General features: G+C 40.2%; 1 protein-coding gene across 1 annotated transcript; it reads left to right on the top strand.

The window, feature by feature from the left end:
* Positions 1-1,127: 1,127 nt before the first annotated feature.
* BRI1 (Leucine-rich receptor-like protein kinase family protein) lies at positions 1,128-7,232 on the top strand. Its single transcript, XM_006842150.4, has 2 exons — positions 1,128-4,858; positions 5,557-7,232. The coding sequence occupies exons 1-2, from the start codon at positions 1,785-1,787 to the stop codon at positions 6,104-6,106; spliced, it is 3,624 nt and encodes a 1,207-aa protein (XP_006842213.2). The 5' UTR covers positions 1,128-1,784; the 3' UTR covers positions 6,107-7,232.
* Positions 7,233-12,135: the final 4,903 nt, after the last annotated feature.

Here is a 12,135-nt window from a genome sequence, read left to right as displayed (position 1 = left end):
GGTGCACTAAGGAAATGTGATGCATAAACATTCATTGTAGTTGATTCAGATCGAATGGCTGAGAAGTGGGGTCATACATAAAACTTGCTCTTTTTCTCTTTTTTTTTGTAAAAATCTACTTGAAAGAATTTTTTTAATTTTAAAATTTAAGAAACCACCTCAAGAATTAGTAAATGATTACTTTGAAAAAATTTGAATTTTTAGGCTTCCCAACACTTAAATATCTAACTAAAAAAAATTAGACAACCTCGATATAATTTTAAGATTCTATTTTTTTGTTAAGTGCATATAAAGTGATTTTAGAATTTTTTTGGAGTCAGTCTATGAGTTGACGATCTTACATCCCAAAATCTCAATTCCTAAAGAAAAAAGTTTACATACGGTTGCAACCTTAATGTTTATATAGTTTTAATGTTGAAAAACCCTTTGATTGATTATCTTAACATCGAGGTGTAAGAACATGCAAAATAAAAATATTTTAAGTATAAAAAACAGTACCTTTTACAATATATTATCTATACCATCCACTTTCAAGATTTTCATATGTTTATAGATTTATTTGATTTTAACTATTTTTTAATTTAAAAATGTATAATTAGATATAAAAATAGATTTTGAGATAATCTTAAAGACATTTTACATCAAAAATATATACCATGATAAAATTTGAAGGTGCACCTTATCTCTACAGCTACAGAAGCATCTGTTTGCCAACTGCACCATTCCTAAAATCACTATATTAAGTTACACTAAATAGACAGTATACTCCTTCGGAAGCATGGAATTTGCAGGCATCATATTAATCTCGTAAGCCTCTACCTACGAAAGTGAATCTAAGGTACGGTCGAAAGTGAATCTAAGAAATGGTCCCGCGGAAGCATAAAATATTTTTGCTTGTCTCTTGTGTGAATACCCATCTCTCTCTCTCTAAATATAAATCTTATGTATCGCCAAAGCTTCAGTTAACAATTTAACTACTAGTTCAATATGGGTGATATATCTTTCCCTTATAAAATGGAATCCGAGTAATTACCCCTCGTCAGTTGCGAGAAATTATGGGGATGAGGGGTACAATAGTCATTTGAGTCGAATAGGTCAAAATAATAGTTTTCCCATTCCCAAAGCATAAAGCACGCCCCTTCTCACTCAACAAGGCAGAGTCCAAAACCCACGACCGAACCTCTGCTCACATGCCATGTGACCACCAGCTGTTCATTGCAAAACCTCTCTCTCTCTCTCTCTCTCTCTCTAAAACCCCTCCTCTCTTTCTCTCTCTAAAACCTCTCCTACCTGTCTCTCTCTATGACTCCTATTGAACCTCCTCTCTCTCTCTCTAGGTTCCTCTGTCTGAGACCGAGACTGTCATTCTCTCTCTATAAATACCCCTTTCTAACTCTTTCTCTTGTCTTTTGACTGTCCACTCTCTCTGCCTCACTCCCTCTCTAAATGCACCTTACTTTCTCTCTCTAGCTCTGTAAGAGCTCTCTTTGGCGTTGCAGGAGCTCAGTATCTCTCTTCTTGTTCGCCCCACTTTCTCTCTCCAAGATTGTCACAAAAGCTTGCTTTTCTCTCTCTAGACTGTCCGCGTTCAGGAGCTCAGACTGTCTCTCTCTCTTCGCCCTCCTCTGTCTCTCTGAAAGTGTTTAGAAGCTTAATTCAATACTTTCCCTCTCTAGACTGTCCTCAGGAGCTAGCTTTCTCTCTAGAGTTCTTCTTCCTCGCTCTTTCTGCAACCCATTTCTTTGCCGCTCAACAATGGTGGAAACCGCGAGATTGTAGAGAAAATGAGCCACCTCGTGCCTTCAAGCTTCATGATGGAGCTCTACTTCATCGTCGCCATCTTGTCCGCCATTGCAGTACCAGAGGCTTCTGTGGCTTCTCCGTCACCTTCTTCTGGTTCATCTAAAGACACTCTGCAACTCCTTTCCTTCAAAGGTACGGTCCAAAACCCTTATCCACTCCAAAATTGGCGGCCAAATCAAGACCCTTGCTACTTTAATGGCGTTGCGTGCAAAGATTCGAGAGTTTCCTCCATTGATCTCAGTAACCAGGCTCTAAGCACTGATTTCAAGAACGTCGCATCATTCCTGCTGAATTTAGAGAAGCTGGAGACTCTCTCTCTAAACTTCGCCAACATTAGCGGCTCTGTGACTTCACAGCTGGTTTCTTCTTGCTCGAAGTCTCTCACGGAGCTTGATCTCGCCGGAAATGGATTTTCTGGCGAGGTCCCGGCAATCGCCTCTCTCAGCTCCTGTGAAAACCTCAAGGCCCTGAACCTCTCGAGAAACAGTCTCAGTTTTTCGGCGGCTGGAACATTTTCCGGCGGGTCAAGCCTTAAGTTTCAGAGCCTCGACCTCTCTTATAACCAGATCTCTGGCGCCGGAATATTTTCATGGCTATTTTCCGGTGACTGTGAAACCCTAGAGTACCTCGACCTCAGAGGAAACAGAGTGGCTGGAAATGTGTCGGCAATTGTTTCCGGTTGCCCAAATTTAGAGTTCCTTGACCTTTCAGCCAACAACTTTTCAGGCGAGCTCCCTGCTTTAGGTTCCCTGACTCTAAAGCACCTGGATTTGTCCCAGAACTCATTTTCCGGTGATATTGAGGCGAAGTTTTCGGGCTACAAGGAGCTGACCTTCCTGAACTTGTCGGTAAACCAGTTTTCAGGCGGGATTCCAGCTGATTTTGGCCGGAATCTCCAGTACCTGAATCTCTCTGGTAATGGCCTGGTCGGTGAAATCCCTTCTCAGTTATCTTCTTCTTGTTCAAACCTTCTCCAACTTGATATCTCTTATAACAACATCTCAGGCCCCATCCCTCTCTCTCTCTCTTCTTGCGCTTTGCTGGAATCCATAGATCTTTCTAACAATAGTCTCTCTGGTCCATTCCCCATTCAATCTCTTTCAGCCATGGCCAACCTCAAGAAGCTGGTTCTGTCTTACAACTACATCAGTGGCTATTTGCCTGATTCTCTCTCTAACCTCTCAAGCCTCCAACTTCTTGACCTCAGCTCCAACTCAATCTCAGGCACCATCCCTGGAAACCTCTGCAAAAACCCTGAAACGTCTGAAACTCTTCTCTCTTTAAGAGAGCTCTACCTCCAAAACAATCTCTTATCAGGGACCATTCCTGAAACCCTCAGCAATTGTTCAGAGCTCGTCTCTCTAGATCTCAGCTTCAACTACCTCAAAGGCACCATCCCCCGAAGCTTGGGCTCTCTGCAAAAGCTCCAAGACCTAATAATGTGGCTTAACCAGCTCGAAGGTGAGATACCCCAAGAGCTCTCGAACCTCCATTCTCTCTCTAACCTCATTCTCGACAACAATGGCCTTACCGGCAACCTCCCCTCTGGTCTTTCCAATTGCGCAAATCTCAATTGGATTTCTCTCTCTAGCAACAGGCTCTCTGGTCCCATACCACCATGGATTGGAAAGCTCAGCAAGCTAGCCATTCTCCAGCTTGGTAACAACTCTCTCTCTGGTCCAATCCCTCAAGAAATTGGTGACTGTAAAAGCTTGATATGGCTTGATCTAAATAGCAACAATCTCTCTGGCTTAGTTCCTGGTTCTATAGCAAACCAATCAGGAAACATAGCAGCTGGTTTGGTAACAGGCAAAACCTATGCATATCTTAGAAATGATGGTAGTTCTAATTGCCATGGAGCTGGAAATTTGCTAGAAATGGCTGGAATAAGAACTGAAAATTTAGCGAGAGTACCAACTCGTCGATCTTGCAATTTCACTCGTATATATTTGGGTAAAACAAGTTACACATTTAAGAACAATGGTTCAATGATCTTCCTCGACTTATCGTATAACCAATTGTCTGGTGAGATTCCGGCTGAAATAGGGTCAATTTATTATTTGTCAGTGTTGAATTTGGGCCATAATCGATTTTCTGGTCAGATACCGGCCAATTTAGGGAGATTGAAGAATGTGGGTATTCTGGATCTTTCTCATAATGAGCTTAGTGGGCCTATACCACCTTCTTTCTCGGCGTTATCTGGTTTATCTGATATCGATTTGTCGAATAATAACCTCACTGGATCGATACCTGAATTGGGTCAATTGGCTACATTTCCAGCTTTTCGATATGAGAACAATTCAGGACTTTGTGGGTTTCCATTGCCTTCTTGTGACTCTGACTCGAGTGGCTTGAATGGGTCTGTGAGACCACAGGGGTCGCATAGAAGGCAAGCTTCTTTAGCAGGAAGCGTTGCCATGGGTTTGCTCTTCTCACTGTTTTGTATCTTTGGTCTCATAATTGTGGCAATTGAAAGCCAAAAACGGAGAAAGAAACAGAGCTCCAACGTTTACATCGACTCTCTGGCCGGAAATGGCAACACAGATGGAACAACAATGGTTGGTGGGTCGGGATGGAAGTTCAGCGGTGGACGAGAAGCTCTCAGTATAAATTTAGCAGCTTTCGAGAAGCCATTGCGGAAATTAACTTTTGCTGATTTATTGGAGGCAACAAATGGATTTCATGGTGATAGCCTTATTGGATCAGGTGGATTTGGCGATGTTTATAAGGCGCAATTGAGAGATGGATCGGTGGCTGCTATAAAGAAACTGATACATGTTAGTGGTCAAGGAGATAGAGAGTTTACAGCTGAGATGGAGACCATAGGGAAGATTAAGCATAGGAATTTGGTGCCATTGTTGGGGTATTGTAAGGTTGGAGAAGAGAGGTTGTTAGTTTATGAGTATATGAAACATGGGAGCTTAGAGGATGTCTTGCACCATCGAAAGAACGGTGCGCCAAAGCTCGACTGGCCGGCTCGGCGCAAGATCGCAGTCGGTGCAGCTCGCGGGCTCGCATTCTTGCACCACAGTTGTATCCCTCACATCATACACAGGTGACTCTCTCTCTCTCTCTCTCTCTCTCTCTCAAAGCGTTTTGCAGGTGAGCTATGGCCTTGAACCCAACAGGCGATACTTTGAGAAAACGTTCGTCGCCGTTATAATGGCATAACGCTATTGTTCTAATGGCGAAGCAACCGTTTTTTGAACCACTTCCTCCTTTTTGAAATCTTACTCTCTACCACGTTCTTAATAAACGTTATATTGGACGATTCAACTGTAATGCTCCCCTTAATCTTGTAATGGCATAGGGCTCTTCTTGATCTTCCGTTATTTGTCAACGTATCACACCATTTTTTCCATGAATACTGAGGAATTTAACAGTTAGCATATAACATCAAGACCGAAACTTTATAAGCAGCCTTTGTAACACGGACACGCATGACCCGTTAGGTGTTAAATGACATCATTTTCTAAACCTAGTTAACTTTCATAAATCACTATAGAGGCCAAAATATAACATAAAGACTGTTTAGCTATTGCATTGGCATAAAACACCTTTTCTAATAAATGCAAACACAGTCTGCTACAACTCCTTGGCCGTTATAGCAGTGTAAACACCGTTTTTTGTTTCGGCTTCTCTTTTTACTACCACGATCCAAATAAACACCGAGCAAAGTGAGTAATGATATAACGGTAGCGCCCCATTGTTCACACTAACACCTTGCACTATCTAAACCTTGTTTTAACTCAGGGACATGAAATCGAGCAATGTCCTCCTTGATGAAGGGCTCGAGGCGCGGGTCTCAGACTTTGGGATGGCGCGTCTGGTGAGTGCCATGGAGACCCACTTGAGTGTAAGCACACTTGCAGGAACGCCCGGTTATGTGCCCCCGGAGTACTACCAAAGCTTTCGCTGCAGTGCTCGAGGAGACGTCTACAGTTATGGTGTCATCCTACTCGAGCTTCTCACTGGCCGGCGGCCCACCGATTCAGCAGACTTCGGCGACAACAATTTGGTGGGGTGGGTTCGGCAGCAAGCGCGGGCTGGTCATGTGTCTGAGGTCTTCGATAAGGAGCTTCTAGAAGCTGGATCGGTACAGGGTGCGAGCCCACAAGAGCTCGAGGTTGAGCTTTTGCAACATTTGAAGATTGCCTGTGCTTGTTTGGATGACAGGCCATGGAGGAGGCCCACTATGATACAGGTCATGGCTATGTTCAAGGAGTTGCAAGCTGGAGGCGAGCCTAGTGCTGGGTGCGCTGGGTTCGAACCGTTGCCTGAGCTTGATGCGCAAGTGGGCTAGCTCGGGTTCAAGGGGTGGATTATGAATGGTGGTGGATTGAGCTCGGTGCCCAAGTTGGGTACGTTGGTGTTGAACCACCACGGTAGAATTGTTCGATGGATTGACTGGGTTCGAGCAGGAGTGAGTTCAAGTGGGTTCCATGGATTAATTGAGACTGACCAAAAGTGGGTTAGGTAGGTTTACCGAGATCGAGTGAGAGAGTGGGTGGGTTCAGAGATCGATTGGGAAAGTGGGTTCGGTAGATCACTGAGATTGACCGAAAGTCGGTTAGACCGAGAGTGGGTTCGCGAGAACGTTGGGCATGAGTGGGTTCGAGAGCTTTGCTCACCGGACCGAGCCTTACTTAAGCCTAATGGGTAGTGGGTTCGAGACACTAGAGAAGCTTGGCTCTCATTTGTGAGTGGTTGTGGTCATAGAGCTAACCATGAGTGATAGGGAAGAGAGAGAGGCTTATGAGGTTAGTGTTTTTTTTCGGTTTTTTGGGCGAAGGGATTGGGGCGTAGAGTTTTGTTGTTTTTTGTTTTCTTTTGTTTTTAGTAGGAAATGGGTTTGTTTTTTTTTGTGGTGGGGACATGTTTGGGTTTGAGAGAGTGCGAATCTTTCTCTCACTAAATTAATCCAGGGTACTGCTCTCTCTCTCTCTCTCCACATGTACGACACAGGTGTTTCTCGATCGTGGGTGGTGCTTTCTCACGCCCAATGAGCCGCTCTCTCTCCTCGAAGCCACACGGTTACTTCCCAAAGTGGGTCGTATCATGGTCATGCTCTCTCTCTCTAGGTCTCTCTCTCCACGAGGTGATCGCACACTAGATTCTGTCCTCTGAGCGATCGATCACGCGTGATTGGGTTGGCTTCGTATAACTCTCTTCTTTCTCTCTCCTATTTATTCGAGCTGTTAAGGCTCTCTCCTCTCTCTCTCTCTCTCTCTCTCCTATTTATTCGAGCTATTAAGGCTCTCTCCTCTCTCTCTCTCTCTCTCTCTCTCTCTCTCCTATTTATTCGAGCTGTTAAGGCCCCCATGTGTGTCCTCGGAAGGAGCTGTATATGTACATAAAAAATTGTTCGATTCTCTCGTCATCGTTTAATATATGAACATATATATATATGAGGTTACCTCCTTTCTCTCTCTTATGGCTTTTGTCCCTTTATTTGTTTACTTTTCGCCAAATATTTATATTCTTTATGCATGGTAACTAAACGTAAGAAAAGAGCCCACATTTATGACGGGTCTCTATTTTTTCACTCTAGATCTGTATTTTTTTTTTACCAAGAACTCTAGATCTGTATTTACTGGTGTTTTAAAACCGGGATTAGTGAGGAGCATTGTTCGCCCATATATTTTTGTCAGTCTATGATATAATAAAAATATAAAATATTAAAAACAACATAAAATTAGGGTTTATGGGGTGGGAATTTAAGGGGTATGTAAAAAAATATCAGATGAAAAAAAAACGAGAAATCTTGGTGGGCTTGCCTTTTTTTATATTTACTTTAATAAAAAAGAAAAAAAAAAGAAAATTATAAGTTGGGGACCATGGTCGGATTATACCATTCCATTACCGATTCAGTCCCAACTTATTCTCATCCTAATGATTTGGATCAAAACTTGCATTTTAAAGACTAGTATTTACTCTTGGAAAGGGCAGTGATTTATATGCAAAACTTAAATTGTGGCCCTTTTATAGAAGTGCCAGGACTTTCTAAACGATCAAATTAAGACGCATCTCAAAAAAAATTATTATTAAGAGATTGTTTTCATGCTAAAACTTCTTCCAGTTGATCATCTTGACTTCAAGATGTATAGTCTTGATAAAATATGAGTTCATCTTGACCTCAAGATGTATAGTTTTGATAAAATATGAGTTTTGGAAATACTGTATCTTTGAAACCATTTTTGGACAAAATTTTTAAGTTTTTATAGATTTGTTTGATCTTTGAATGTTTAAATTTTATAATTAAATATAAAAATAAAATTTAAATTTATTACAAGGATTTTCTGAAATCATATTTCTCGATACTATTTGAAGGCGTGCTTTAATTTGATTGTTTAGAGCTCACGGCCTTGTACCTTTTTATATTTTTACAAAAGAACGCAAATTTTTTGAGGGACTTTTACATATGTGTATGCTGAAATGGCAAAATGTCCCGGCTTCAATGTTAAAAATTTACTGAAATGGCCCGAAAAAAATGACGAAAATGACCCTGACCCAAATCTAATGCGGGAATTACATACTGCTAGTGACTTGTCTGCTGTTCCCGGACCACGGATCGACCAGCTCCAGCTAATAACCACAGGCTTTGTCCTGGCGAATGACAGAAGTGCCCTTGTTGAATATGCCATAAATGCCCTTGGCAATGTCTTCTATTTACGCTTCTACCCTTCAACACCCCCGCCCCCCCTCCCCGTCTCTTAGAAGGCTACTTCTTGATTTGGATTTGGATTTGCTTATTTGAAGGACTCCCTCTCTCTCAATTCCACAATTGCTAGACTACGTCGAACCTTACCTGGCCGCGTTACCCAGAACCAGCTCGTGGGCCAGTCTAGTTTTAGTAATCAAGTACTCAAGTTTAAAAAATTCACATAAAATTAATAAAAGATGGAAAAAATAAGAAATTTGTTTATAAATATATTTTTGGTATATTTTTTATTATTTTGACAAAGATTGAAAAGTATTAGCTATCAATACTTATATATATATTTAGATTGTTTTTAAAATACTTAACCTGCCAAGTAACCAGACAAATCTCTCTCTCTCTAAGCAGGGAGACAACTCTCCCTCTTTCTCTCTCTTGTATTATTTTTGATGGGCTCAATCTCTCTTCAAGTTGTCAGATTTTAAGGTAAATCTCCAACGTCTATAAACTCACAAAATCTCTCTCAATTGAACAATCCCCATGCCCCAACCACTAGGTCAAGAGCCATCCCCTCTCTCTCGATATCGAAAGAGAAATCTCGATTAAGTTCGGGGAGGGTAGAGAATAATGCCAAGAGAGAGACAGAGGAGTGTCCTTGAGATATACAGCAGAGCAATGGGGACATGTATCCGTGTGTTTATTCGATCACCACCCCTCTCTCTCTCTAAAAACTCTCCTTTCTCTTTCTCTCTCGGACACCCCCATGCATGGGCACCTTTCGCCATGCTCTTCCGGGAGACACGTGGGCCACTAGGAAACCGACACGTAGGCCCACCGATGCCGTGCGTCAGTAGGAAAGCACCTCTGAGGCATCCGTAAAAAGTCAAAATTACCCATACAATTTCACGTAAATGATGGTTTCACCTACGATAACAGCATCACCGAACATGGGCACTGTGGTCTTTTCAAGATCAGCATGGACATCCGGATAACAGGCGATCCGACGATACTCGGCGAGTACGATAAGACTCGCCCAATAGAGAGGGAACGTTGAAGATAAACAAAAGGAAAGTTGTTTAATGCGGGCTGGACCGCATTTCTATATTGGCCATTCAAAAAAGTGATAATGAAAACTAACAATCAAAAATGTTTTATTATTAAAATTATTATTTTTAATTTTTTAATTTTATCTATTTATTCATAATCATGATCTCTAAGTTAGAGATTAGAAATCCTTAAAAAGTAAGTCTTAAAATCTATTTCAAAATATAGATTTTTTAAGAGTCCTGCATTTCTACCTACGCAGGGCGGACGTTGTAGAGAGAGATGAACGTTGACAGTAGAGAGAGAGAGAGAACTAGACATTATCAAATCTATAGTCCATCCAGAAAAAGGGAAAATATCATGAAACCCCTATAGTGATAATATTTGAGGGTAATGCTTTTTATTTAATTTTATTTCAATTAGATATTTTTTTATGAATTTTTTTAAAATATTAAAAATTATCTTTATTTGGTATTTTGAATATAGAACAATTATGGGCGTCTTAGTTGGACCCTTAAGAGGCCTCAATTAAATGATTAAAATAATTCTAGTTGTTCTGCATTGCAAATATAAAAAATATACTGCTGAGTATTAGTAATGCAGAATAGTTAGGCGTGGTAACAAGTCAGGTATGGGTTGCATCCGGCTGAACCTAGACTCAGACCCAAATAGTATTGTGGTCCAAATTTGGCCTCATACCCGAGCCCGGGTCTGGTCGGATCCATTGCCACCTTATGACTATGAGCATATTATTATTTTTTTGTCTGTTTTTTTTTCCATCATATACTCTATGATTATGAGTTTTATTTTTATTTTGCCAATAATGCTGTAAATGTTGTCAATATTGTAAGAATATGAACACCTAGCGTACGCTTAAAGACACATGATTGTTATCATATACCCTATGACTACGGGTACGGGTCTGGTCCAACTAGACTCAGACCTGGATCCACATAGTATTCGGGTCCAAAATTTGGATCCATACCTGAACCTGAGGTTGGGTCCTGAACTTAATTGGGCCCATTGCCATCCCTATTGAATGATGAAATTATCCTTAGTTGTTCCGCACTACAAATATAAGAGATATATTGTTGAGTATTAGTAATGCAGAACTACTAAGTTTATTTTTGTTATTTTACACTTAAAAGTTTTGGGTATATCAAATGACAAAAATACCTATAGTTGTTCCATATTATTCCTAAGTGTTTCTTACTTGTAATGCGAAAGAACTAGATGTATTTTTTGTGGTTCGTTTGAATACTCTTTGGGGTCAAATTACTTAAATACATTTTATTGTTTTTAGTTCTAAATACTAGATAAACTCAATTTTGGGTATTTTAAATTTTTTTACAAAAATAGTGAATAAAAGAAAAGTATACTATAAAATGATAATAAAAATAATTTAACCTTTTTAATAAATTTTTAAAAGGTTTGTTGCCCTTTAATGATATTCTTCCTCCAAAAAATAAGAAAAACTCTACTGAGTCTTGAAGAGAATGTTGGTGGTCATTTTCCAGTTCAATCCATACACGTGTGCGGTTAGAGCTGTCTTCACTTCAAAGCCACGCGTGATCGAGACCTTCTGTCTAATCTCACCTGCCACCTCTATCACTAGTGGGCCTTTCGCACGTGCTATGTACCAGCACGTGCACAACCTCTCGTGCCAAACACCCCAACATCACACGTGCAAAGCCGACGGATAAGGCGAATGGTTGAGAGAGAGAGGAAGAGAAACAATCGTGTGCGCGTCACCCCACGTGCGCATATGGGCCAACAATGGGAATAGGACCCACACGTGCGGAAATCCAGTGGATAAGGACGAAAATGGGGACAAGAACCCATGGCCTCGGGTCTTGCTTACCTATATTTATATGTATTTATTTAATTTTGTTTTTACCCCATTTTTTTTAGGGGTGAAGTTTTCATAAGGTTGCAACTTGCGATCTTAAACAATTTAAATAAGACGTCCTCAAATTTTCTCTTAAAAAATAAAATTCTGGTCTTAGAAATTTTTATCATTTTTAATTATAAATTTTACGAATGGTCAAATCAAATTGATTTATAAGCGCATGAAAATCTTGAAAATAGTCCATCCAGATAATTCCTTGCAAGATGCATTGGTTTTAGGAATAAATTTTTTTTTTTTTCTTTCAAATCCATACATCTCTAGGTAGTGATGATCAATTAGGAGATTTTTCAATGTCGAAATAGCCTATTTCTCCTTCAAATCAATCAGGAGAAGAATGGAGGTGTATCAACGTTGGCTACAGGTAGGGTGGAGATGTGAGCTGCATCTTTCATTCTCCCCCTACCTCTCGTATTTGGTTTTTCCCTTCTTTTTTTTTTTGTTCTGTTTTTGTTAGTTTTTGTTTTTCGTTTTGTGTTTGTTGTATTGATCTTTTCATTCCATCAATAAAAATTCACTGTTAATTGTTGAAAAAAAAAAAAAAAAACTCCACCTTATATAAATTTTTTTTTTTACTTTTTTTAGAGAAAGAAAAAAATCAAAACCAGAAAAAATAAACCAAATAAATAATGAGAATAAATATGGGGTGTTGCATTTGGTCACCCATCTTTCCACCGAACTTTTTTCCTATAATTTTTGGTAATAAACAGGTGGCCTAGAAAAC

This window comes from Amborella trichopoda, chromosome 5, assembly GCF_054954075.1.
Source record: "Amborella trichopoda isolate Santa Cruz 75 chromosome 5, AtrichopodaSantaCruz75HAP2 v2.0, whole genome shotgun sequence".
NCBI lineage: Eukaryota > Viridiplantae > Streptophyta > Magnoliopsida > Amborellales > Amborellaceae > Amborella > Amborella trichopoda.
Note: the sequence above shows the minus strand (reverse complement) of the source record. Positions and strands in the feature narration are given on the sequence as shown.

Excerpts from the sequence above, each read along its gene's own strand:
- BRI1 (XM_006842150.4), top strand. The coding sequence starts at position 1,785 with ATGAGCCACCTCGTGCCTTCAAGCTTCATGATGGAGCTCTACTTCATC. Across the intron at positions 4,859-5,556 it reads ATCCCTCACATCATACACAG|GGACATGAAATCGAGCAATG; the intron begins GTGACTCTCTCT and ends GTTTTAACTCAG.